Source organism: Cynocephalus volans, chromosome 4 (genome assembly GCF_027409185.1).
Source record: "Cynocephalus volans isolate mCynVol1 chromosome 4, mCynVol1.pri, whole genome shotgun sequence".
In the NCBI taxonomy this organism is placed as follows: domain Eukaryota; kingdom Metazoa; phylum Chordata; class Mammalia; order Dermoptera; family Cynocephalidae; genus Cynocephalus; species Cynocephalus volans.
The window spans coordinates 72,285,105-72,309,747 of NC_084463.1; the positions used below are offsets into that span (position 1 = coordinate 72,285,105).

Consider the following 24,643-nt stretch of genomic DNA (forward strand, 5'->3'; position numbering starts at 1 on the left):
TCCTAATGCCAATTTACCTGTTTATTAAGAGTTTTTTTAATACTGATTCATTTTTCATCCAACATTATAACATAAAAAGCCACTGGACATTGTCATCTAAAGGAATTCTCATAAATCACATTATTTGAATAACAGTAAGTTGTTTCGTGAGTTCGGTTTTTTACTTAATAGCTAGCATTTGAGTGCAATGAAGAAATATGAAAATTACTTTTTAAATCAGAACAGGAAAAACATTTTGATGATCCACTTTTTAAAGCACTTTATTAAGATGATTCTCACAAACTAGAGGAAAGCCTGTTTACCAGTAAGAGAAAAATCCTTATTTTATAACACAAGAGAAAAGTACCAAAGAGAATTTGGCACCATAACTCTGATGAACTAGAGTTCTTGGTTTCCAGTTCTTTTAATATACACTGTAATGTAGTACTCAAAGCTTTCAGAAAGAATACCAAATCCAGTAACTCCTGAAATGATACATAACAAGCACTAACACTATTCCTTTAGTTTCTATGTTCACACATGCATACTAATATAGCTCAATAAACATAAATCTTCCCTTGTAAATAAACAGATTAAGATTAAATATAATACTATCTTTTTTGCAACAAGATTATTAGTACCAAAGCACAGTAGAACACAAATGTTACTAATTAAAGAGCCAATAATTCCTTTTTTACTTCAGATGGCTTCAAATGTTCAACAATATTTTAAAGACTTTTCTACACAGGCTAATATATAGCCTATTTTTCTTTTATGAGAGAAATGTACGAACAGTACCCTTGATTATACCCCTGCAAATAGGGCATTTTCTTAGAGAAGGGGCACATTCCTGGCACACTACCAGATGACCACAAGGAATGAATACAATAGAAACTTCTTTGTCCATACACACTTTACAAGTTCTTTCTTCTTGCAACCTTCTCAATTGTTCTTCCAGTGACAGACCTAATAACAAAAAAATAACTTTGGTGAAAGTCAGTTTCCACTTTACTTCCCATTAAAAAAAAATAAGAGTAATATTTCTTGTTGGTTTTAAGTTGTCTTAATTTTGTTTTACCTGAAACATCTTCTGTTGGAATATACTTCATATTCTTTTCCACTGAGGAAAGAAAATATATAAAAAATTATCACCCTACTAATACAAAATTGCTTCACCTACTACCTACTGAATGATGTAGATTTTAGATCTATATTATCAAGAATTGTTACATTTAGGCACAATACTTGGACAGTAAAAGACTTTTGAAATAAGTGAAATGTATATATTATAGTCTGTTAATTGGATTTATTCAGCTTGCCAAACAAAGACAAACATAATACTAAGGATTTTAAAAATAATTTTCCCAACAAACTCACCAAATAAGTTCTTATATAATGTAGAGTCAATTTCTTTTAGACAGTTTTTGAAGATGTTGGCTGCAGCATTTCCTTTAACTAAAATGGTATCAATCAGCTCTCTTGCTTGTAAAGGTATCTGTGTTTTTTGTTTGATAATATCATGTTCCTGTTTATTAATTACATTGGCCTTTAAAAGATTATCCAGGATAGGAAGTATACATGTCAACTGTTGAAAGAGAGCCATTCTGTTCTTCCGAATTAATGACAAGTCATCTTCATTAAGAAAAAAAAAAAAGAAATCCATTAGATTTTAAACTCCTCTAACTACACTCATATAGTCAGTAACAACCAACCCTACAAACAATTTAGACACTAAATAAATAGAGCCTGAAAAAGAAGAACAAAATGACTTGCTTGCACTTTAATGTCTGGAAAACTTTCATAAGATTTAGCTAAGACATATTACATAGTACATACAGGGTCTTTGCAACTTAAAAGTCTATATATTCACACATCCTAGAACCCTGCTTTTCCTTCATTCTGTTGAAGGTAGAGAATTTTAGAAGCCAGTGAAAATTTCCCACCCCAGTATTTCCTCTCCTCCATGGAATTAATAATACTGACTTCTGTTTGCATTATATCACTTTTTGCAAGTGCTTTCACATTAATGGTCTCATTTGATACAAAGAACCTTTCAATTAAATAAGACATGTATTACTGCCTCTCATTTTCACAGAGAGAAAGACTCAGAAAAGAATGTGCGGTCTGTCCAAAGTCACAGAGTAAGTTGCAGAACCAGGTCTCCTATACTATGGTTCTTTTCAATACCCCATACTAAAAAAGCAGTGTTGCAGAGCTTGAACTGTGAAGTCAAGACAGATCTAGGTTCCCATTTACTAGCCATGTGCCCTCCCTCATACACTTCAGTTTCCTCTGTAAAATATGGATAATAGCAGTACCTTCCTCAAAGAGTTATGAGGATTAAATAACAGGTGTAAAGCATTTAGCACACTATCTGGCACACAGTTACTACTTTATAAATGTCTACATATGAATCAAGCTTGATCCTTTACAAAACATAAATGTTTTTCCTTCAATCTTACATTACATAAAATTCCATAGTTAATTTACATTTATGAAATATGGCAGTTCCTTCTTTTGGTATCCCAATCACTAGAGAATTTAATTGCCTGTTTTCAGACTTTAAAAAAAATTTTTTTTAAGTTCACCTCTACAAGGTACAAGTTTAATGAGAAGTAAATTATAAGAGAAGTTTATTTTCCTTCTCATTCACATCTTTCTAGAAGTGAACTGCTCTATTCATTTCAAAACTATGTAACTCACTTCTCTGACCACAACATATCCTTCTACCTTAATAACCTGCCTCACTGCTAACAAATTTGTTCTTCACCTTTTCAAGATCTCCATATCATTCCCAGTTCTACTAGCACAAGAACGATCTACTGGCTCTTCTCAACTCCATTCTAATCTAGATACCAGTCAGGTGTTTCAATGATGTTCTCTCATTAGCACCCTTCACTCTTCCTCCCTATGCTTTATCTGGCATTTCCCTTATGAACCCTGCCAAATCCATAATTCAAGACTATTCTCTGACCACCTCAAAGTAGGATGAATTAACAAAACTAAGGTGACTAGATTTATTGCAGTGATTTCACATAACTTCAGCTGGGTTTTATTACTGCTGAACAATCCTTAAATCTTTTCACTTTCCTGAGGCCCTTTTTTTCACCAACATCCTCCCACTTCCCAAATCAATCTACTTAATAGAAAAAAATATTTTTGCTAGGTATTGTGCTAAAGTGTTTTATCTGCAATACCTCATTTAATTCCTACAGCAACTCTATGGGATTGGTACTTAGGAGCATCCCCATTTTACAGATGAGAAAGCTGAGTTCTGGTTGAATAAATAGCCAACCTAATAATTAACTGATGGAGCCAGGATTTAAACACAAATCTGTCTCAATCTAGAAGTCCAGACTTTTTAAACATTTTGCTACATGGCCATCCAATAAGGTTCTCTTAAACTATTCCTATCTTCACTTACAAACTTAAAAAGAGAAAGTACCTTCCAATCCAATACCCCAACTTGTACTACAAATGCAATCTTCATCTCTCTGTTGGCTCTTTAACCCTGTCTTTTGCATATTGTCTCCCCAGCTAGTCTATATGCTCTTTGAGAGCAATCAGTATGATTAATTAGTACAGTATTTGGCACTACTGCTCAAGCTCAATAAATATTTGTTGAAGGAATAAATGATACTCGAAAGACTTGTTTTGGGAGGCTGAAACTTAATACAATTTACATGAATACCAAAATCAGTTCCCTGCTATCTTGGGTTGGTCAAAGGGTTCTCATCAAACCCTAGGATTTCACTGTAAGTTCTATTTTTTGAATAAAGATCACCTAGCAAGGATTAGAGAGTGAAACATCATATTAAGGATGTGATTTGAAGAAACTTAAAAAAAGAAGTAGAAATAAGACCTGCATCCAACTTTAAAATCTTTCTTTATGAAAACAATTTAAATTTGTTACATATAAGAAAGAAATGCAATATATCTTAAGAAAAGTAATTATGCTAAAATTCTCTGATTAGCATAAATCAGGGATCTTATAAGAAAATAAACACAGAGAAAAAAGCTGTAATCAATGGTTCTCAACTAGGAGCAGTTGAGAGGGGCAGAAGATATGGTTTGGAAATGACTGGGGAGCCGCTACTAGCAGTTAGTGTGGATAAGACAAGGATGCTGTCCTGCAACATGGTAGATGGTCCTAAAGCCCCACTGAGAAATAATGCAGGTGAGTAACATTCCCAAATACCTGATGCTATTTCTTCAGATTGTCTTTCCTTTTCCTCTTCTCTTTTTTCATCTTCAGCATTAAGAAGTGCTGATACAATATCATTAACTGTTTTGTAGTTTTCTCCAGTTGTTAGGATTTTACTCTGAACTGTCTGTTTTACCAGACTTCTACTAAAGCCCATTTCCAAGGCAGATTTAACAACAGGTGTATTCATCATGACTGCATCTTCTGAAGAACTTTCTCCAGGTCCAAAGTGAATAACTATTTGAAAAGACGTGGTAATATTAAATTCTATGAATATAAAACTATGGAGAAAAATAATAACTATGGCCCAATCTTTACTCTCATCCTTTTCTCTCATAACCCTAGGGAGATGAACTAAATGCATCAATTACTTATAATTCTGATAAAAGTTTTAACTCAATAATGGCCAAGTGAGATTATAGTTAATATGCTGTACTGTTTAAAAACATCACTTCCTAGGTTATATCTTAGACCTATTTAATGAAACACTTCCTAGGGATAAGGCTTGGAAATCCATATCTTTTAAAAATTCCCCCAAACGATTCTGATGTACAGTCATTTTTGGAAACCAATATGCTACATAAACTTAGAAGTGAAATATGATCTTCTCCAACCAGGAAAGGAGAAAAAAATCACAAGGATTTCATGGAAAAGTGGCATTATAGTTTGGACTTGAAGGATGGACAGGTCTACACAGGTATAGCTGAGGCAGAAAGAATAACATAAACAAAAATATAGTAAAATGGAAGACTAGTTCATCCAAAGTATGTCTAAAGATGTAGTGATAAAATATAGTTAAAGAAGTAAAGTAACATGATTTTACATAGAGACAGATGCTCTGAGGAAAAAATTAGTGTATGGTGGTTAAAAGAAACCAGGAGGCAGGAGGATTTTAGATAGAGTGGTTAAGGAAGCATTTTCTTTTTTTTTTTAATAAAAAAGATTACCGGTAAGGGGATCTTAACCCTTGATTTAGTGGTGTTAGCACCATGCTCTCCCAAATGAGCCAACCAGCCATCCCAATATAGGGATCCAAACCCATGGCCTTGGTGTTATCAGAACCACTCTCTTCCCAAGTGAGCCACCGGCCGGCCCTGAGTGCTTCATTCTTTTAAAGACACATTCTTCACTAGGCTTCCCAGACACCACACTCTTTGTTTTCTCCTATTCCCTTGGCTGATTCTGAATACTTCGTTTTGCTGGCTGCTGCTTTTTCAAACTTTTACATGAAGTACCCTTCAATGTTCAGCCTCAATTTATTTCTCCATTTCCTGAACACCAGGCTGGAATGTCTAACTACCAAAAATTCTCTCCCCCTCCGTCATCCTTCAGATTTGCTCCTTCTCTGGTCTTCCCCATCTCAGTTAATGGTACTCATTTGCTATGGTTAAAAAGTTGGTTCAAAGTAGGCATCATCCCTGATTCTTCACTCTTCTCTAGTTTATATATTTCGTCTATTAGAAATCCTTTCATTTTTACAACATATCCGAAATCTGACTACTTCTCACCACCTTCATCACTATCAACCTAATTTAAACTACCTTTATCTTCTGTCATAATATCGTAACAGGTATCTCTGATTCCATTTTACTCCAGTAAAGTTCATCTTCACAGAGCTGCCAGGATCATCTTTTGGAAACACAAGTAGTTTTATCAGTCCCCTTAAAATCCTCCTAGGATATTCTACCAAACTTAGAATAAAGTATAAACTCCTCGCAAGGTTCTGTATCATCTGGGCATTTTGTCCTCTCTTTCTACCACCTTCTTTCTTTTCTTGATCATGTCAAGCTTTTCCCTTGATTTAAGGCTTTTACACTTATTCTTCTCTTTGCCTGGAAGATTTTTTTTCAAATATTCCCATAGCTCACTCCTTCATTCAAGTCATTGTTTTGGTGTTATCTCTTCAGACAGGGATTCCACATACACTTGAGCAAGGACATGCAGTACGCATTATTGACATTGAATATTTTTATTATAAGTTTCCAGCAGATGGCAGTAAAGTGTCTTGAAGAACGGTATGCTGTCTTTTTATAATTTTCACAGAAATTCATATGGGCTTGTACTGACCCTGTTATCGGAAAATGCTTCCTCGGTCCGGCCTGTGGCTCACTTGGGAGAGTGTGGTGCTGATAACACCAAGGCCATGGGTTCGGATCCTATATAGAGATGGCCAGTTAGCTCACTTAGGAGAGTGGGGTGCTGACAACACCAAGTTAAGGATTAAGATCCCCTTACCAGTCATCTTAAAAAAAAAAAAAAATGAAGCACTCAACTATCAGATGCTGTTTAACAGGTCAAGCAGGAGATTTGCTAACATGACAGTTCTTGGTGATCATGACAGATTTTAGTGGAACAAGTTAAAGAAAGAATGAAAGGTGTGAGGAAGTCAAGAGAGTAAGCATAGATAAATCTTTCTAGGCATTCTGTTGTAAAGGAAAGCAGAGCAATGAGACAACAGCTGGATGGAGACATAGGTTCAAGGAAAAGTTTCCTGAGGATTGGCAATAGCACACTGCTTGTATGCTAACATAAATGATTCAGGAGAGATGGAAACATCGACCATTCAAGAGAGAAAGGGTTGAGATTACTGCCAAAGCAATGTTTTCAAGTTGACAGTAGGGTATGGAATCCAGTGGACAAGTGGAAGGTTTGACATTAGATAATGGCAAGGACAGTTCATCCTTTATAAAAGAACAGAAGGAAGAGTATGTGGATACATCATGTACACTGGTAGGTTTACTGATGAAAGGATAAAAAAGTTCTCTTTCGATTCTTTTATTTTATCAGTGAAGCAAGGATATGAACTAAGAGTAAGGTGGGAAAGAAGAGTGTTACAAACTCATAAAGAGAGAACTGTGAAATAGTCATTTTGAAGATTGGCAAAATGATTTTATTAGGGAACTGCAGTAGGATTGCAGGGCAGCCCACTTGACAGCCCATTTGACCACAGATTATAATAAGTGTCAGGTAAGAACAGTCAGCACCACTATCTTTTTCAGTTCCATTACACAGGAGATAATTATGACACACCCAGTACCTCTGACTTTCCAATTCAAATACTACCAAATCCTTCATCCAATTGTCCTGAGCAATGGTTTCTAGAACTCACACATCTTGGTCACCTTTCCCTGTTCCAGTTACAAATCGACCAATACCCTTCTTAAAATAGTGTGCCAAGAACAGAACATCCTTTCTAGATGTAGTTAGTACATAAAACAGTGTACTATTATCTTCTCATTTTGGACACCATAACATATGTACCTTATATATATTACCTAACTGACAGATGTAGCTAAAATTAAGTTCTAATTAAAAGATTTCCTATTCTTGCACTGAAATATTATATATCTAATTTAAACAACTAATATCTAGCCCAGTTCTCAAATCAGATGTGAATTGGGCCTTTTCCAAACCATGCTAGCTCACAGCAACCTTTTCTTCTTTAGAGAGCTTATCATTTGCACCTCTTATTTGGCACTGCATTGAGCTATCTGTTGTTGTTTTTCTTTCCATGTGTCTTATCTCCATAGGTAGAATGTCAGTACCCTGAGAACAAAGACTAGTGGACTTCCTAAAATCCTCTAAAATGACATTAATCTTAGTAGCTACACAATATTAATTAGTTAGCTTCCCAGTATTCCTAATTCCTATCAGTTAACTCCCCGGTACTTTTCCCTGTGGATTCAGAACCCTCCCCTTTTTTAAAACATATTTTCAATTCTAACACTCATAAAAATTTCCATTCTATCTGTGATAATATTCATATTTACTTGGTGGATCAGCATTTTCATCTCCGGGAGTATCTGAAGTTGACAATAGCTATGAAGCAGGAGAAAAATTAAGAGGTAAATCAGAGATCTCAAACAATCTGAACAAAGCAACAATAAGGTAAACCTACAGTAAGATAAATGTATATACTCTTTTGAAAACTAGGTAATTTATATACTTCACTTTGCTTTGTTTTACTCTAATTATTATATAGATGTCCTTAAACTTCACCTATTTCCAAATTAGAATTTAAGAATTTCTGCAGTTTCAGGAAAGAAGAAAAATGTAGTAATGGTTTCTCATTCCATTTGGAAAGTCAGATTTCAAAGGGTCTCAACTCCTAACAAGTTATTTTTTGTTTGTTTTTCTGAAAAAGACTGAAGAGACACTAAAGACCCTTCTCCAACCCCATCACAAATTTGTACAGCGGCAGGATGAATGATTTTTCAAAAAACTAAAAAGAAAAAACAATCTTTTTTAAAAAGCCCTGAACAAACAAGTTGGTTACAAAAGTAAAAATTAGTGGTATCATTAATAATGAATAAAAAATATGTAACTATAATTAATAAGAAAACAGATATAACTATCACTTCTGATAATATTTTTATAATTATTACAAACCAGAATTCAATATTATTAATTTAAAAATGTATTTACCTGTTCAAGAAGATGAGGATATCTAGCTTGAATCTCATCAACAAATTCCTGCCCTTTCATGCGTATCAAGAACTCACACCTGAAACAAGAGAAAAATTATTCTTTATAACTGTTTCATAACAAAAATATAACCCAATCATTCTAGAAAAGTAGCTTTCCAACCTTTTTGATGGTACCCCAGAGTAAAATCATTTTACATCACAACCCAGTACACATCTAACAGGAAGAAAGTTACCATTAAACAATATACATTTTTACTGTGTGTTGATGCATTCTGATATTTTCTATTTCATTCCATTAACATAACAACAAAACAACAAAGAAAAAAGGGTCTGGACCTATAAAGGAATATGTACTGATGCTTGAAAAACACTATTATAGATATTTACTTTTTGGACTTAGTTTCAAAACAATAACTCAATATTCCTAAAAGATGTGATCTTTCATAATATAACAACTATTAATCTTTCTCCAGTGTTCACTCTTCCATTATATTTGAACACAATCTGTCACCCTCCCTCCCAAAAGTACAGAATCAAATATCTATACATAATGTGACAGTACTTCTCAAATATTTGTTTTTTTAAACTACTAGGGCTTCTAAAATGTGTTCCAGGAAGTTCACATAACATTTGTTTCTATTCCATTTCTTATTTCTCTTTTCAACAAATAATGATAGATAACTGGATATCCATATGCAAAAAAATAAATAAACCTTGACCTATGCCCATATTGTATGCAAAAATAAACTAAAAAAAACCCTAAAAATGAATAATATACCTAAATATAAAATCTAAATCAATAAAACTTTTAGAAGTTGTTTTATTTTTTTAATTTTTATTTTTAGGAGGAAAATCCTCTTGTCCTTATGTTAGGTAAAGAATTCTTAGATAAGAGACCAAAAACATAACCCACAAAAGATAAAATTGATAAGCTGACATCATCAAAATTAAAAACATCTGTTCTTCAAAAGACACCACTAAAAAAATTAAGACAAACCACAGACTGAAAGTTAGTTTGCAAGAGTGACATCAGCAAGTTGGCAGAGTAGGAGATACAAGCCTTCTCCTCCTCATGAAAAATGAGGCCGTTATCCACAAATAAAAGCCCAGGGAGGGCTCAATAGTGCAATTAACCTACAGCAATACAGTGAAGGAAAAAAAGAATAACCATACGGAAAGGACTGCTGGGGAGATTAGCTTAGCAGGGATGTCTGAAGACAGACAGAAACGAAAAAGAAGGGTGGGGGCTATGTATACCAGCCACATGGCAGGTGCCATCATGGTCCCTAGAGTGGCCTGCTCTGAGGAAGACCCTGGCAGCCTTTCCCACTAGAGACCTCAGCAGCTCCCAAGACAGTCACAGGTTTCCTGTAGGTTTCACAGTGACAGATCTTATAGTGTTTATTGGTGCAGACCCCAGCAGCCTATTCCATAGAAGACACTTGACAGCTTTTGCCACTCAAGTAACCAACAACCATTGCTGCTGTGGACCCCCTGGAGAGAAAGATGCTGCTGTGTCCCTCCTCTTGAATGGAGTAGCTGTTGCACTGCCCCAAGACAGGGTAGCCCCAACCCTCTACCCCATGCATGCTCTGAACCCCAGAGCCACATCTGCTCTAAGTGTACACACGTCAGACTCCTCCTCTGCTTGCGTGGTCTCCAGACCCAGCTCTGCAGCTGCTCTGCATATGCCCTAGCTCCACACCCAGCTCCAAGGTTCCTCTATGTACACCAGCATCTCAGTCATCAAATGTACCATTGCTGCAGGCTTGTCAGCATCCTAGACCCCACAACCAGTGTCTGTCTGCACACACCCAGACCAGAGATCCTGGCTTTGTGACTGCTCCACAAATGTCCATGCATCAGACAATCAGACACTAGTGCCACCATCACCAAGAGGGTGCCCACAAATCAGGACTGGTGCCAAGAGGGATCCTCTTGGCCATGACATCTCCCATGAGTGAAAAAGAAATCAGGAAGTCTCTAGCAGCCTTTGCCACCCAAACAACCCTTGTTGCCACTGTAAACACCTGCAGCCTTAAACAGTGAGGACCTGTGCAATCCTCACCAACATGAACTCATCTAACAGAGCTCCACAGACACTAAGCCACTGGACCTTCTGCAGAGCCACACTGCTACCAGCGGGTGCCCTTGCACCCATCCACAGGCAAACATCTTTTCCCAGAAACCTGTATGTAAAGTCCAGAAAAGGTAATTGCTCCATCAAATGCATGGGTATCAATGCAAGGCTACAAGAAAGACACACATGAAAACAAGAAAACATGACACCACCAAAGGAATGCAATAATTTTTCAATAACCAACCCCAAAGAAATGAATATCTATAAACTGCTGGACAAAGAATTCAAAATAATTGTTTAAAGGAAGCTCAGCAAGCTACAAGAGAGCACAGACAACTCAATAAAATCAGGAAAATAGACAAACAAAATGAGATCAACAGAAAGACAGAAATCATAAAAAGAGCCAAACAAAATTCTGGAACTAAGGAATACAATAGCAGAAGAAAGAATCTGTGAACTCAAAGACAGTTTATTTGAAATTACCCGGTCAGAAAAGAAAAAAAGCAAAAACTTGCGAAGGAAGCCTACATGATTTATGGGACACCATCAAGCAAAACAATATTTACGTTAAGTGTGTTCAAAGAGAAGAAAGGGCAAAAAGTGTATTTAAAGAAACAATGGCTGAAAACTTCCCAAATCTAGGAAGAGGTATGGACATGTAGGTGCATAAAGTTCATAGGTCCCCATACAGATTCAACCCAAACAGGACTTGACTGAGACATATTACAATGAACTAACAAAAAGCAAAGAGAGAACTTAAAAAGCAGCAAGAGAAAATAAACATATTTTATACAAGAAAACCCTCAGAAGGCCATCAACAATTTCTCGGCAGAAACCATGCAGGCCAGGAGAGAGTTGGGTGATATATTTGAAGAGCTGAAAGAAAAAACTACCAACCAAAAATACTTTACCCAGCAAACTTGTCCTTCAGAAATGAAGGAGAGAGAAACACTTTCCCAGATAGACAAGGCTGAGGGAGTTCATCACTACTAGACCTCCTTACAAAAAAATGCTAAAGAGTTCTTCAAGCTGAAATGAAAGGACATTGATTAGTAACATGAAAACATATGAAAGTATAAAACTCACTGATAAATATATAATCACAGTCAGAATACTCTAAATTTGTAATGGTGGTGTGTAAATCAGTTAACTCTAATACAAAAGTTAAATTAAAAAACAAAAAAAATAACTACAGTGACAATAATTTGTTAATGGATACACAATATAAAAAGATGTAAATCAAAATCATAAAATGTAGAGGAGAGGCCGAGTATAAAGGGTAAAGTTTTGCATACAACTGAAATTAAGTTATCAGCTTAAAAGAGACTGTTATAACTACAAGATATTCTATGTAAGCTTCATGATAACCTAAGGTAGATATACAAAAGATAAAGAAAAAGAAATCAAAGAAACCACTATGGATATTCATCAAATCACAATGGAAGACACCAAGAGAGAAAGAAAAAACAAAGGAACTACAAAAGAACCAGAACCCAATAAACAAGATGGAATAGTAAGTCCTTACCTGTCAATAACTACCACAAATGTAAATGAATTAAAATCTCCAAAAGACACAGAGTGACTGAATGGATTAAAAAAAAAATGCCTATAAGAGACTCACTTCACTTATAAGTACACACCAAAAGAGATCATGGGTAGCTACACTTACATCAGACAAGAAATTTTAAATAAAAAAACTATAACAAGAGGCAAAGATCATAATAAAGGAGTCAGTTCATCAAGAGGATATAACAATTGTAAATATATACACACCCATATCAGACCACTTAAGTATATAATGAAAATATTAACAGATCTGAAGGCAGAAATAGACAACACAATGATAGTAGAAGACTTCAATACCCCACTTTCAACAATGTACAGATCATCCAGAGAGAAAATCAACAGGAAATATTGAACTTGAACTACACATTAGACCAAATGGACCTAATAGACATATACAGAATATTCCATCCAAGAGCAACAGAATATACATTTTCCTTAAGCACACATGGAGAATTATCCAGGATCAATCATATGTTAGATCACAGAACAAGTCTCAACAAATTCATGAAAACTGAAATCATATCAAATATCTTTTCAGACCACAACAGTATGAAACTGGAAATCAATAACAGGACAAAAGCTGGAAAACTGACAATATGTGGAAATTAAACAACGTACTCCTCAATAATCAATGGGTCAAAGAAGAAATCAAAAGGAAAACCAAAAAAATCTTGACGCAAATGAAACTGAAACACGATATACTAAAACTTATAGGACACAGCAAAGGCTATTCTAGTGCTCACTTCGGCAGCATATATACTAAGGCTATTCTAAGAGGGAAGTTTACAGCAATAAACGTACATTTTAAAAAAAGAAAGATTTCAAATAAACATCCTAACTTTACACCTCAAAGAACTAGAAGAAGAACTAAGCCCAAAGTTAGCAAAAGGAAAGAAATAAGATCAGAATATATATAAATAAAATAGAGACTATAAAAACAATACAAAAGGTCATCAAAACTAACAGTCGGTTTTTTGAGAAAATAAACAAAATCAACAAAACTTTAGCTAGACTAAGAAAAAAAGAAGATTCAAATAAATAAAGCCAGAATGAAAGAAGAGACATTACAACTGATACTATGGAAACACAAAGGATCATAGACTGGCATAAACAATTATACATCAACAAACTGGATAACCTATAAGAAATGGATTAATTTCTAGAAATGTACAATCTGTTGACACTACAGCCATGAACAATAGAAAATCTGACCTACAACTAGTAAGGAGATTGAATCAGTTACCAAAAATTTCCTTAAAAAGAGAAGTTCAGAATTCATGGTAGAACTCTACCAAACATTTAATAAGAATTAATGTCAGTCCTCCTTAAACTCTTCAAAAAACAAAACTGAAGAGAGAATATTTGTAAACTTACTTTACAAGGCCAGCATTATCCTGATACAAAAGCAAGACAAGGAGACCACAAGAAAAGGAAAAATACCGCCAATAACCCCAACGAACACAGATGCAAAAATCCTCAACAAAATAGTAGCAAACCAAATTGAACAGCACATTAAAAGGATCATACACCATGATCAAGTAGGATTTATCCTAGGGATGCAAGGATGGTTCAACACACACGAATCAATAGATGTGATACAACACATTAACAGAATGAAGGATAAAAACCACATGATCATCTCAATACATACAGAAAAAGCATTTGACAAAATTCAACACCCTTTCATGATAAAACCTCTCAAGTACTCCAACATAAAGGCCATTTATGACAAGCCCACAGCTAATAGCATTTTCAATATAATGAAAAGCTGAAAGTTATTCCTCTAAAATGAGGGACAAGGGTACTTATACTTGCCACTTTTATTCATAACAGTACTGGAAGTCCTAGCCAGAGCAATTAGGCAAGAAAAAGAAATAAAAGTCATTTTAATCAGAAAAGAAGCAATAAAACTGTCTCTGTTTACAGATGACATGATTTTATATATAGAAAACCCTACAGACTTCACCAAAACACTGTTAGAACTAATAAATTCAGTAAAGTTGCAGGATACAAAATCAACAAAGTCAATACCATTCCTATACACTAACAACAAACTATCTGAAAGAGAAATCGAGAAAGCAGCCCCATTTACAGTAACATCAAAAACAATAAAGTACTTAGGAATAAATTTAACCAAAGAGGCAAAAGAGCTTTATACTGAAAAATGCAAGACATTGATGAAAGCAACTGAAGATGACACAAATAAATGGAAAGATATCTTGTGTTCTTGAATTAGAATACTGTTAAAATGTTCATACTACCCAAAGCAATCAAAAGATTCGCTGCAATCCCTATCAAAATTCCAATGACATTTTTCACAGAAATAGAAGAAACCATCCTAAAATTCATGTGAAACCAAAAAATGCCCTGACAGCCAAAGCAATATTGAGAAAGAACAAAGCTGGAGATGTCACACTTCCGGATTTCAAAATATATTACAAAGCTACAGTAATTCAAACAGCATGGTTCTGGCATAAAAACAGACACATAGACCAAAGGACAGAATAGAGCACATAGAAATAAACCCATGCATATATAGTCAACTAATCTTTCACAAGTACACCAAGAATACACAATGTGGAAATGACAGTCTCTTCAATAAATTGTTTTGGGAAAACTGGATATCCGCAAGCAAAAAAAAGAAACTGGACCCCTATCCTAATACCACTTACAAAAATTAACTCAAAATGGATTAAAGACTTCAATGTAAGACCTGATACTGTAAAACTCCTAGAATAAAACATAGGGAAAAAGCTCTTTGACAATGGCCTTGTCAATCCCTTTTTGGATATGACACCAAAAGCACAGGCAACAAAAGCAAAAATAAACAAGTGATACTACATCAACTTAAAAAGCTTCTGTATAGCAAAGGAAACAATCAACAAAATGAAAAGACAACCTAAAGAATGAGAGAAAATATTTGCAAACTATACATCTGAAAGGAGTTAATCCTTAAAATAGACAAACTCATACAACTCAATAGCTAAGAAAAGATCAGATTTAAAAAATGAGCAAAGGACCTGAATAACCATTTTTTCCAAAGAACATATACAAATGGCCAACAGGAATATGAAAAGGTGTTTAATATCACTAATCATCAGGGAAATGAAAATTTAAACCACAAGATATCTCCTTATACCTGTTGGGATAGCTATTATCAAAGAGTCAAGAGATAAATGTTGGCAAGGATGAGAAGAAAAGGGAACCCTTGTACATTGTTGGTGGGAATATAAATTAGTACAACCACTATGAAAAACAGTATAAAGGTTCCTCAAAAACTTACATATAGATACCACCTGTTTTCCTGGTTTGCTGAAAAAGAAATTTTAAATAGAACCACCACATGATCTAGCAATCCCACTTCTCAGTAAATAGCTGAAGTAAATGAAATCAGTATCTCAAAGAGGTATCTCTACTCCCATGTTCATTGCAGCAATATTCACAACAGCTAAGATAAATGGAATAACCTAAGTTTCCCTCAAAAAGTTCCTGGAAAAATAGAAAGATAATACAAATTTTCCCATGAGTATTAGTCATAAAAAAGAAGAAAATCCTACCTTCTGTGACAATGTGAACAAACCTGGAGGGCATTATGCAGAGTAAAATAAACCAGACAGAGAAGGACAAATACTATATGGTATCACTTATACACGGAATCTAAAAAAAAAGTCAAACTCATAGAAACAGAGAGTAAAATGGTGGTTGCCAGCGGGGTGGGAAGACGTTGGTCAAAGGGTACAAGCTTTCAGTTATAAGATAAATAAGTTCTAGGGATCTAATGTATAGCATGGTGACTACAGCTACTACTACTATATTGCATACCTGAAATTGCTGAGAGAGTAAATCTTAGTGTTCTCATAAAAAAAAAAAAGTTATCTATGTGAGGTATGTGAGGTAATGGATGTGTTAAATAACCTGATTGTGGTAATTACTTAATAATGTATATATATCATATCATATATACACTTTAAATATATACAATTTTGTCAATTATACCTCAGTAAAGCTGAAAAAGCAAACAAACAAAAAGTTTGCAACACACACATGATAAAGGACTTGTATCCAGAATAAATTAACTTTCAAGACTCAAAAAAAATTTCTTCAGATGAGCAAAAGATTTGACAGATACTTCACCAAAGATGTACAAGCGTACTTCAAAAAGTTCATAGAAAGATTCATATTATCTTTTAATTCTATTTTCCCCAAGCTTTTTGTAATATACTCATACAGATGGGAAATAAGTAAATATGATGCTAAACATCATTAGTTATTAGGGAAATGTTAGTTAAAACCACAACAAGATATCACTACACAGCTATTAGAATGGGACACAATACCAAGTGTTGGTAAGGATGTGGAACACTTGGAAATCTCATACATTGCCAGTAGGGATTCAAAATGGTACAGCTACTTCAGAAAACAAGTTGACAGTTGTTATAAAACCCACCATTCCCACTCCTAAGTATTTACCCAAGTGAAATGAAAACATGTTCACACAATGTTTATGAATGCTTAGAGTAGCTTTATTATTGCTCCAAACTGAAAACAACCCAAATGTCCTTCAGTGAATGACTAAATATGGTATAACCATCTAATAGAATACTACTCAGCAATAAAAAGGATCAAACTACTGATACACACAGGAACATGGATGAATTTCAAATGCACTGTTTTAAGTGAAAGAAGTCAGACTCAGGCTACATACTGCATAACTGATTCCATTTATGACATCTGGAAAAGGCAAAACTACAGGAACAGAGAACAGATTACTGGTTTCTAGGACCTGGGGTGGGAATGGAGAGTGGCTATAAAAGGCCATAAGGAAACTTTCTAGGGTGATGAAAATATTCTGTATCTTATTGTGGTAGTGGTTACATGACTGTATATATCAAAACTCATAGAAATGAACTCTATGTAAATTATACACCAACAAACCTAACTTTTAAAAAGAAATCAAGGGGCTGGCCCCGTGGCTCACTCAGGAGAGTGCGGCACTAGGAGCGCAGCAGCGCTCCCGCCATGGGTTCGGATCCTATATAGGGATGGCCGGTGCATTCACTGGCTGAGCGCGGTGCAGGCAACACCAAGCCAAGGGTTGCAATCCCCTTACCAGTCACAAAAAATAAATAAAATAAAAAGAAATCAATAAAATTATTCCTTCCCCTTTAAAACAGAATACTTTGAGGCTCAAAGTAAATATAATAAAACACATACAGAAGTTAGTAGAGATCACATAAGCATGCTCAAGACTCAAGCTTACCACCCAGATGACAAAGCTAATTGCCAACGTACACTTGACTTTTAAATAACTTTAAGTTGTTTGTCAACTTTACAAGAAAAAAACAAGCAACCCAATTAAAAAAATGGGCAAAAGAGCTAAGAAGGCATTTCTCTAAGGAAGATATACAAATGGCCAACAGACATATGAAAAAATCACTCAGCATCCGGGAAATGCAAATCAGAACTACACTGAGATACCATCTCACCCCAGTTAGGATGGCTAAAATCCAAAAGACTCCGAACGATAAATGCTGGCGAGGTTGCGGAGAAAAAGGAACTCTCATACATTGTTGATGGGACTGCAAAATGGTGCAGCCTCTATGGAAAATGGTATTGAGGTTCCTCAAACAATTGCAGATAGATCTGCCATATGACCCAACTATCCCACTGCTGGGAATATACCCAGAGAAATGGAAATCATCAAGTCGAAGGTATACCTGTTCCCCAATGTTCATCGCAGCACTCTTTACAATAGCCAAGAGATGGAACCAGCCCAAGTTGGAACCAGCCCAAATGTCCATCATCGGATGAGTGGATATGGAAAAGGTGGTATATCTACACAATGGACTACTACTCAGCTATAAAAACGAATTAAATACTGCCATTTGCAACAACATGGATGGACCTTGAGAGAATTATATTAAGTGAAACAAGTCAGGCACAGAATGAGAAATACCACATGTTCTCACTTATTGGTGGGAGCTAAAAATAAATAAATTCACACACACACACACAAAAAAAAAACCGGGGGGGGGGGGGGGAAGAAGACATAACAACTACAATTCTTTGAAGTTAACAGACAAACAGAAAGGACATTGTTGGGTGGGAGGGGGAAGAGGGAAGAGGGAGGGAGATTTCGGTAATGGGCCACAATAATCAACCACATTGTATTATCAACAAAATAAAATTAAAAAAAAATAATAATAATAAATAAATAAATAAATAAATAACTTTAAGTTGTTTGTATTCTTAGACTGATTAATTTATATTTGTAATGTTTAAAGACAGGAAGTATAATGAAGGCTGGCTGCCCCAATTTTCACCTGCGTCAATAAACTCCTGAAGACAGAGATTTTTGTCTGTCTTGTTTGCTGTTATATCCCCAGCATCTAAAATAGTACCAAGTAGGCACCCTAAATATTTGATAAATGAATAAATGAACTGTGTTAAAATATAGTGATAACAAATACCTATTTTGGTTATTTACTGAGATTAAAGATTATCCACAACTGAAATTTATTGTTCTCTTGTTCTAATGGGTACATAAAAGAAAAAAAAAATTTGTTGTTGCCTATACCAGCCAGCTGCCAAAAAAAAAAAAAAAAAGACAAATTCCCTGTTTTATACAACAAAAAGGCATTCATAACTCTTCTTCCTCAATCATTTATATCAAAACACAAATTACAAATATAAAGATTTTGCTGTGTTTTGTTTCATTAGCACAAAATATAGTAATTCAAACACTGGAATCTGGAAGTTCTTTTTCTCTTTTTGACACTTCAACATAAGTTAAATTTCAAATTATATGTATACAATCCCAGAGCCAGGCATAATGGAGTCATTTAAAACTATGACAGTAAAACATATCTTTTCTTACATAATTAATACTTTAAAGTAAATAAAACATATGTCACTTTTCAGAGTGAAAAATCAAAATTTATCTCGATATATTACAAATATTAAAGATATAATTTTAAAATATAACTTTTAACAATGTACTAATCCATAATAAAATATTTGTTACTTCGAATTTCTTTTTCATCATACATCATACAAAAATGACAGGCTGGCTCTTTAGCTCAGCTGGTTAGAGTGCAGCCTTATAACAGCATGGTCATGGGTTTGGGTCCCTGAACCAGCCAGCCACCAAAAATAAATAAATAAATAAATAAACAAATATTTTTAAAATGAGAAAATAATTTTTTAATTTCTTGAAGGGGTTTAAGAGATTCTTCATTATTGTGAAAGGCACTCGCAGGTCAAAACATCTATATTGTATGATTCCACTTATATGTTGTATCTAGAGTAATCAAATTCATAGAGACATAACGTAGCATGGTGGTTACTGGAGGTAGGGTGGTAATGGAGAATTAGTGTTTAATGGGTATAGGTTTCAATTTGGGAAGATGAAAAGGTTCTGGACATGGATAACAGTAGTGTCTGCAGAACAATATGAACGTACTTAATGCCAAAGAACTGTACACTTAAAAATGGTTTAAATGGTAATTTTTATGTTATATATACTTTATCACAATAAAAATAATGAAAGCATTATCTAGTCCAACCCCTTATCTTACAAATGAGGGCAAAGTTCACATAGCTACTCGATTACAAAGACAAAATTAATTTCTAATTCTATTTCCACTAAGAACATTGTCTCTAAATACTTTTAGAATAAAAAATAAGAGACATTGCTAGAGACAGGGTGGCTAAAAGAAGATAAGTGATACATCATAAAAAGATAAAATCATACAGAAAAAACAATTTACAATTAAAATTAGAAGTCAGATAAGATTTTATTATATGTATTTTTATATTTGCTTTATTCCTAGGTCCATTTTATGTCTCTTCTTGTTTTTCTTTTCTCTTTTTACCTTTTTCTAATTTATGTTCTTTTTTGATCTATTTTACATATCTTTGTAATCCTTAAGCCCTCTTTAAAGGAAGATGGGAAATAAATAAGTGAAATGTATGACCATAATTGTATATGAGTATACAGGAATAAGTTAAATTATATCCTGAAGAAATGACTTACAAAAGAAGAAAAGTACACAGAAGACTGCAGAATATATTTCAATAAAATAATTAAAGTTAAAATCTGGTCTTTTACAAGGCTAATTCCCCAATGGTATAAAAGATGCTTTGTTGTAATTTAAAGGTAAACTTAATCATGTAAGTAAGTATGCCTCCTTCTTTTAAGCAGAGTGTAGGAATACCTTTTCCAAACAATTACCTTGGAAACCACTTGGCATGTTCTACCCATGGATCATCTCCAGATTCCCAACACCTCAAGCCACCATCACAACAAAAGCATTTGACATCATCATTGCGACCTACATGGAAAAAAAGATCAAAAATTGAATACATGTATGTTCTAAAAAGTAAATCAAAATGAACTAGATAAAATGTAATTAGTTTCTTACCCACATAATAAAAACCAGCACTTGCAAGCTGCTCAGGCTGAACTGGAACACTAGATGGCCAGTACATAAATGTTCTCATTCGAGCTGTGTGTGTTTGCATGCTCAAATTTGAAATGCTAAACCTTAGCGTTTCTAGAGAATTTTCCAAAAATGGACAGTTGGGAAAATGTCTCCGGTGTTCTGACATAGCATCATCCTTTGGTTCCCAGTTACTTAGTTTCCCACCACAGGCAAAGCAGGCTACCCTGTCTCCAGGTCCTATATAATAAAAGCCAGCTCTTGCCAATTCTGATGGTGACAAAAAGGTTAATGGCCACATATGGTAAGTAAGAAATCTGGCTTCTTCAGTACTCATTGCATAACTGTAGGGGTTAGTCCTCAACGGAGAGAAGTCTTCGACTGCTCTAGAATTAAGAGGGTTTGTTGAAAGGTTGGAATAAGAACTATTGAATGAGCCACTATGTTCCAAAGCTGGTGATAATGAATGTGCAAAACTGTTTCTCATTGGAAAAGTATTCTTAGAGGTGGATCCCAGATTAGCTGAAACCAGATTCTGAATAAAGTTACAGCTAGGATATAGCTGTTTATGCTTTTCAATAGGATTGTCTCCTTGTTTCCAGTTATCCAGCATCAGGCCACAACAGAAGCATTTGACTTTATCATTCACACCAGTGTAATAGAAACCAGCACGAGCAAGACTCCTTTCTGAGACAGGAACACTGGCAGGGAAAGCTGAATACGTAGACATTCTGTAGAGTTCACATGAAAAGTCATACTTCATTTTTTGTTTGTTGCTGTTTGTCCAATTTGACAAAACTGTGCTATCTTCCATTATCGTCTTAATTTTTTGATATGAGGAACCCAGGACAAGTCTTTGGGAGGTAGTTTTGTGCATGAGTAGGTGATGGTACTTTTATGGCTAAAACCACATTATATTTCTCTTATCTTCACACTAAATTAAATTTTTACGTACAGAAAGGAATCAAATGATAGACTCCTACTTATATAGAATTTACTACAGTTTCTTTACTGGATTTATATCTGAGTTTATATTCAGAGAGAATGACTATCTCTCCTAAATTACAAAGATACTACTTAGTACTCTTTCGGATATTAATTTTTAGGTAACCCAAGTACTATCTGCTCATAATTTGGTGTGATACTAAACCAAAGTCCTGAAAAAGTTGATGCACTTCTGAAAATATGCTAAAACACCTTGATTTTTCAAGGAGGTTTATATTCTCAAAATTCTAAGCAACTATAGAATACTTAAATTATGCCTTTAATTTGCCTTTGGGTATAAACTATGAAGCCTGGATATCAGGTCAATTAATGATTAGGGCATAAGAGTAAAAAATTATATGCAGGCTTTTCCTACAAGCACGTTAATATGACATCCAAAAAACTCTTATTTTATTTTAGTAAACAAAAGTAATTAAAGTCTTCATATGGTCACATTATCTAAAGGCTAATTTCACACAGTTTATCATAGTATTTACTTAAGAGGGTCAGGTTAGCTTCAGTTAGCAACTTTTGGGAAAGTCAACACCCACAAACTTTGTTGAACCTATGCCTGTTATGGTGTGCATGATGTCAAATGAATTTTGCTTAAAGCTCACAAACTGTTAACTCTTCCATTTCTGTTAAATATTATCTATATTTGTCTCCATCTCCTGTAGCATCATGTTTTCTTCTAACTTTGCACACTACTTTATTATACTTGATCAACTGAAGGTATTTTCTCCATAAACTTAACTAGTTAACCACAAAATTTCCACAGCACACACTTTCTCACACTGCATTTAAAAATTAAAAAAACCTGTTCTTCATTTGAAGACCATTCAGCTGTAATCAGTCATGTTGCAATTAAAGATCAATCAATTTACCAAAAGATATGCCTTGTCCTTTCTAGTATCATCACAAATGCCGAACAAATTATTGTATTACCAACAGAATTACGGCTTATGCATAATGTATCAGTAATTATCAGCCTTCTTTCTGAAAACTTTTCAACATTTTAAATATATAATTCATACACAAAATTACACTCCACAGAATTCAAACTATATCCCTTTATAAAGTTTTGGGGTCTCCATGTGGGATTTATTACTGCAGGGGAAAAAAATCTTCAGGGCTGTAAATCTGAAAAGAGAAAACAAAAGGTATTTTAGAAAACTGTATTTGCATGGCAAATAGAACTTACAGACTCTTCAATTTATTCAGTAAAGTCTAAGAACGATTTATACTCTAGGTAACATACTTAATTCCAGTAATTTGTCACCAAAACTTTCTAACTGGGAAAGCTCTTAATTAAAATAAATAAATGCTATATACCCCCCACAGCATTAACTATACATGTCTTTTAAATGTACAACTTCGAGGACAGATGAACATTTCCACAAAGGAAAACATTTCATCCTTGCTCTCCTTCCCTTTCCTGGTTTAAAGATAGTATCTCCGGCACATTGCTGGAGGCAAAAGGGGACAGTGGTGAAAGAGCCTCCAGTACATCCCATCAGCAACAGTACAGGCAGTAATTAAACAGTGACGTTATTTTTTAACATCAAGTCTACAGGACTAGGAAAGTGGCCTAGTCTGGTAAAAGTAAAATGCATGAGGAAGAGCTCATTAATGTAAAGCCTTAACTCTACCAAGCAACTGAAAATATAATACCACGGCCTGTGAAACACTTGCGTGAATGCTTTAATTGCACCAGGTTTATATCTTTAAATAATGAATCTTTATCTACAAACACCGTACTGCTGATGTTGCTCTCTTTACGCAAACTGCGGCTGGGCAGGGGATAGATTGGAAGGGAAAAGAAAAGAAACTAAGGGATCTGTATATTAATTTCCAGACGTTATTTCTCACAACACACAATAGACTCCTAACTGAAATGGCAGAGCTCAGTTGGAACTACCTGAAATTCGAGATCTCGCCGCCACACTGCCTTCGTTTCAATGTATTAAAATTAAAGGAATATCTAAGGCTAAGCTAAAAACTTTAAGAGAAAACATCTTGGTCAAAATCCGAGGGCCGGAAAAGTGGGCGGCGGCCAGAGAAGGCTTCAAAACAAGTCATTTAAAAAAAATCACTTTCGACTGCAAGTCTCGAAGTTGGGGCTTCCAAATGAAAGAAAAGCCTCGGCGAGAACAGAAAGCAGAGAGCCCATGGCGACCCTCGGCCCAGGGTCCCCAGGCCCTGTCCTCCCTCGCCCGGCCGCAACATCAGGGAGTGGGCCCCCGCGGGAATGCGCGTCCCAACCCGCCTGGCGCGGCCCGGGCGCGGAAGAAGCTGCACTCACCACGGAGCCGGCGCAGCAAACACGGAAGCAGCACGGCTGCCTGCAGGCCTCCTCAGACCGGGGAAGCTGCGGCGCCGACAGCAGAAGCTGTTCGCCCGGGTCGGCTCCGCTCCGGCGCTCCACAAACCCCCGCCCTAGGTGGGCCAACGCTGACGCACATTGACGTCAGCGCGCCCGACCGGGGGACCGCGTCAACCGCCGCGCGAGGGCGCTCGGGAGTCTGCGGCCGGAAAGCTAAACCGAGCGCGCGTTCCGCGGCCCGGAGACGAACCTCCCGGAAAGACCGCAGGAGGCCGGGAGCGCCGGCACCCACCTGGGGCTGCGCGGTGGTCCCTCGGGGGGATGCGGAATGTCCGCATCTACTCGGTGTTCGTGTTTAATTTCGAGGTTCGTGCACCTTTAACGTTTCCCCCTCTCTGTCCCTAGCCTTCTCCTGAGGCGGACGTGGCAAACCGTAAGCCGGTACGTTTGAATCTTGGGAAACCCTGAGGAAACGCCCTTGCCCTGGTGGTTTTGCGTCTCTCCCCTCTCGTCACCTCAGAGTTAATAGCCCGGCCCCTGACAAAACTCCTGTAGTGTGACGCCTCCACTCGTCATTTGAGGATGGAGTCAGTCTGGTGGCATTTGGGGCTTCAATTAAGTAAACCGATTGTAACCGTT

The 24,643-nt window shown here is 35.7% G+C and overlaps 1 protein-coding gene across 4 annotated transcripts; it reads right to left on the reverse strand.

Moving 5' to 3' along the window:
• Positions 1-250: 250 nt before the first annotated feature.
• On the reverse strand, positions 251-24,120 carry BIRC2 (baculoviral IAP repeat containing 2). Of its 4 annotated transcripts, none has more exons than XM_063093164.1 (10): positions 23,984-24,120; positions 22,627-22,821; positions 20,680-21,428; positions 20,490-20,589; positions 8,609-8,687; positions 7,954-8,002; positions 4,178-4,420; positions 1,357-1,611; positions 1,058-1,099; positions 251-945 (listed from the first exon to the last, which is right to left on the reverse strand). In XM_063093164.1, the coding sequence occupies exons 3-10, from the start codon at positions 21,425-21,427 to the stop codon at positions 752-754; spliced, it is 1,710 nt and encodes a 569-aa protein (XP_062949234.1). In that variant the 5' UTR covers position 21,428; positions 22,627-22,821; positions 23,984-24,120; the 3' UTR covers positions 251-751. The 4 variants fall into 4 exon arrangements, with proteins under 4 accessions (XP_062949234.1, XP_062949233.1, XP_062949232.1 ...); XM_063093163.1 differs by having other exon boundaries at positions 22,566-22,821; XM_063093162.1 differs by having other exon boundaries at positions 20,680-22,821.
• Between the last annotated feature and the right edge of the window lie 523 nt (positions 24,121-24,643).

Coding starts and splice junctions, on each gene's coding strand:
- BIRC2 (XM_063093162.1), bottom strand. CDS start 21,574: ATGCACAAAACTACCTCCCAAAGACTTGTCCTGGGTTCCTCATATCAA. Junction 20,590..20,679: donor TGCTGGTTTTTATTATGTGG/GTAAGAAACTAA, acceptor TTTTCCATGTAG/GTCGCAATGATGATGTCAAA. Junction 8,688..20,489: donor CATGCCAAGTGGTTTCCAAG/GTAATTGTTTGG, acceptor CTCTTGTTTCAG/GTGTGAGTTCTTGATACGCA.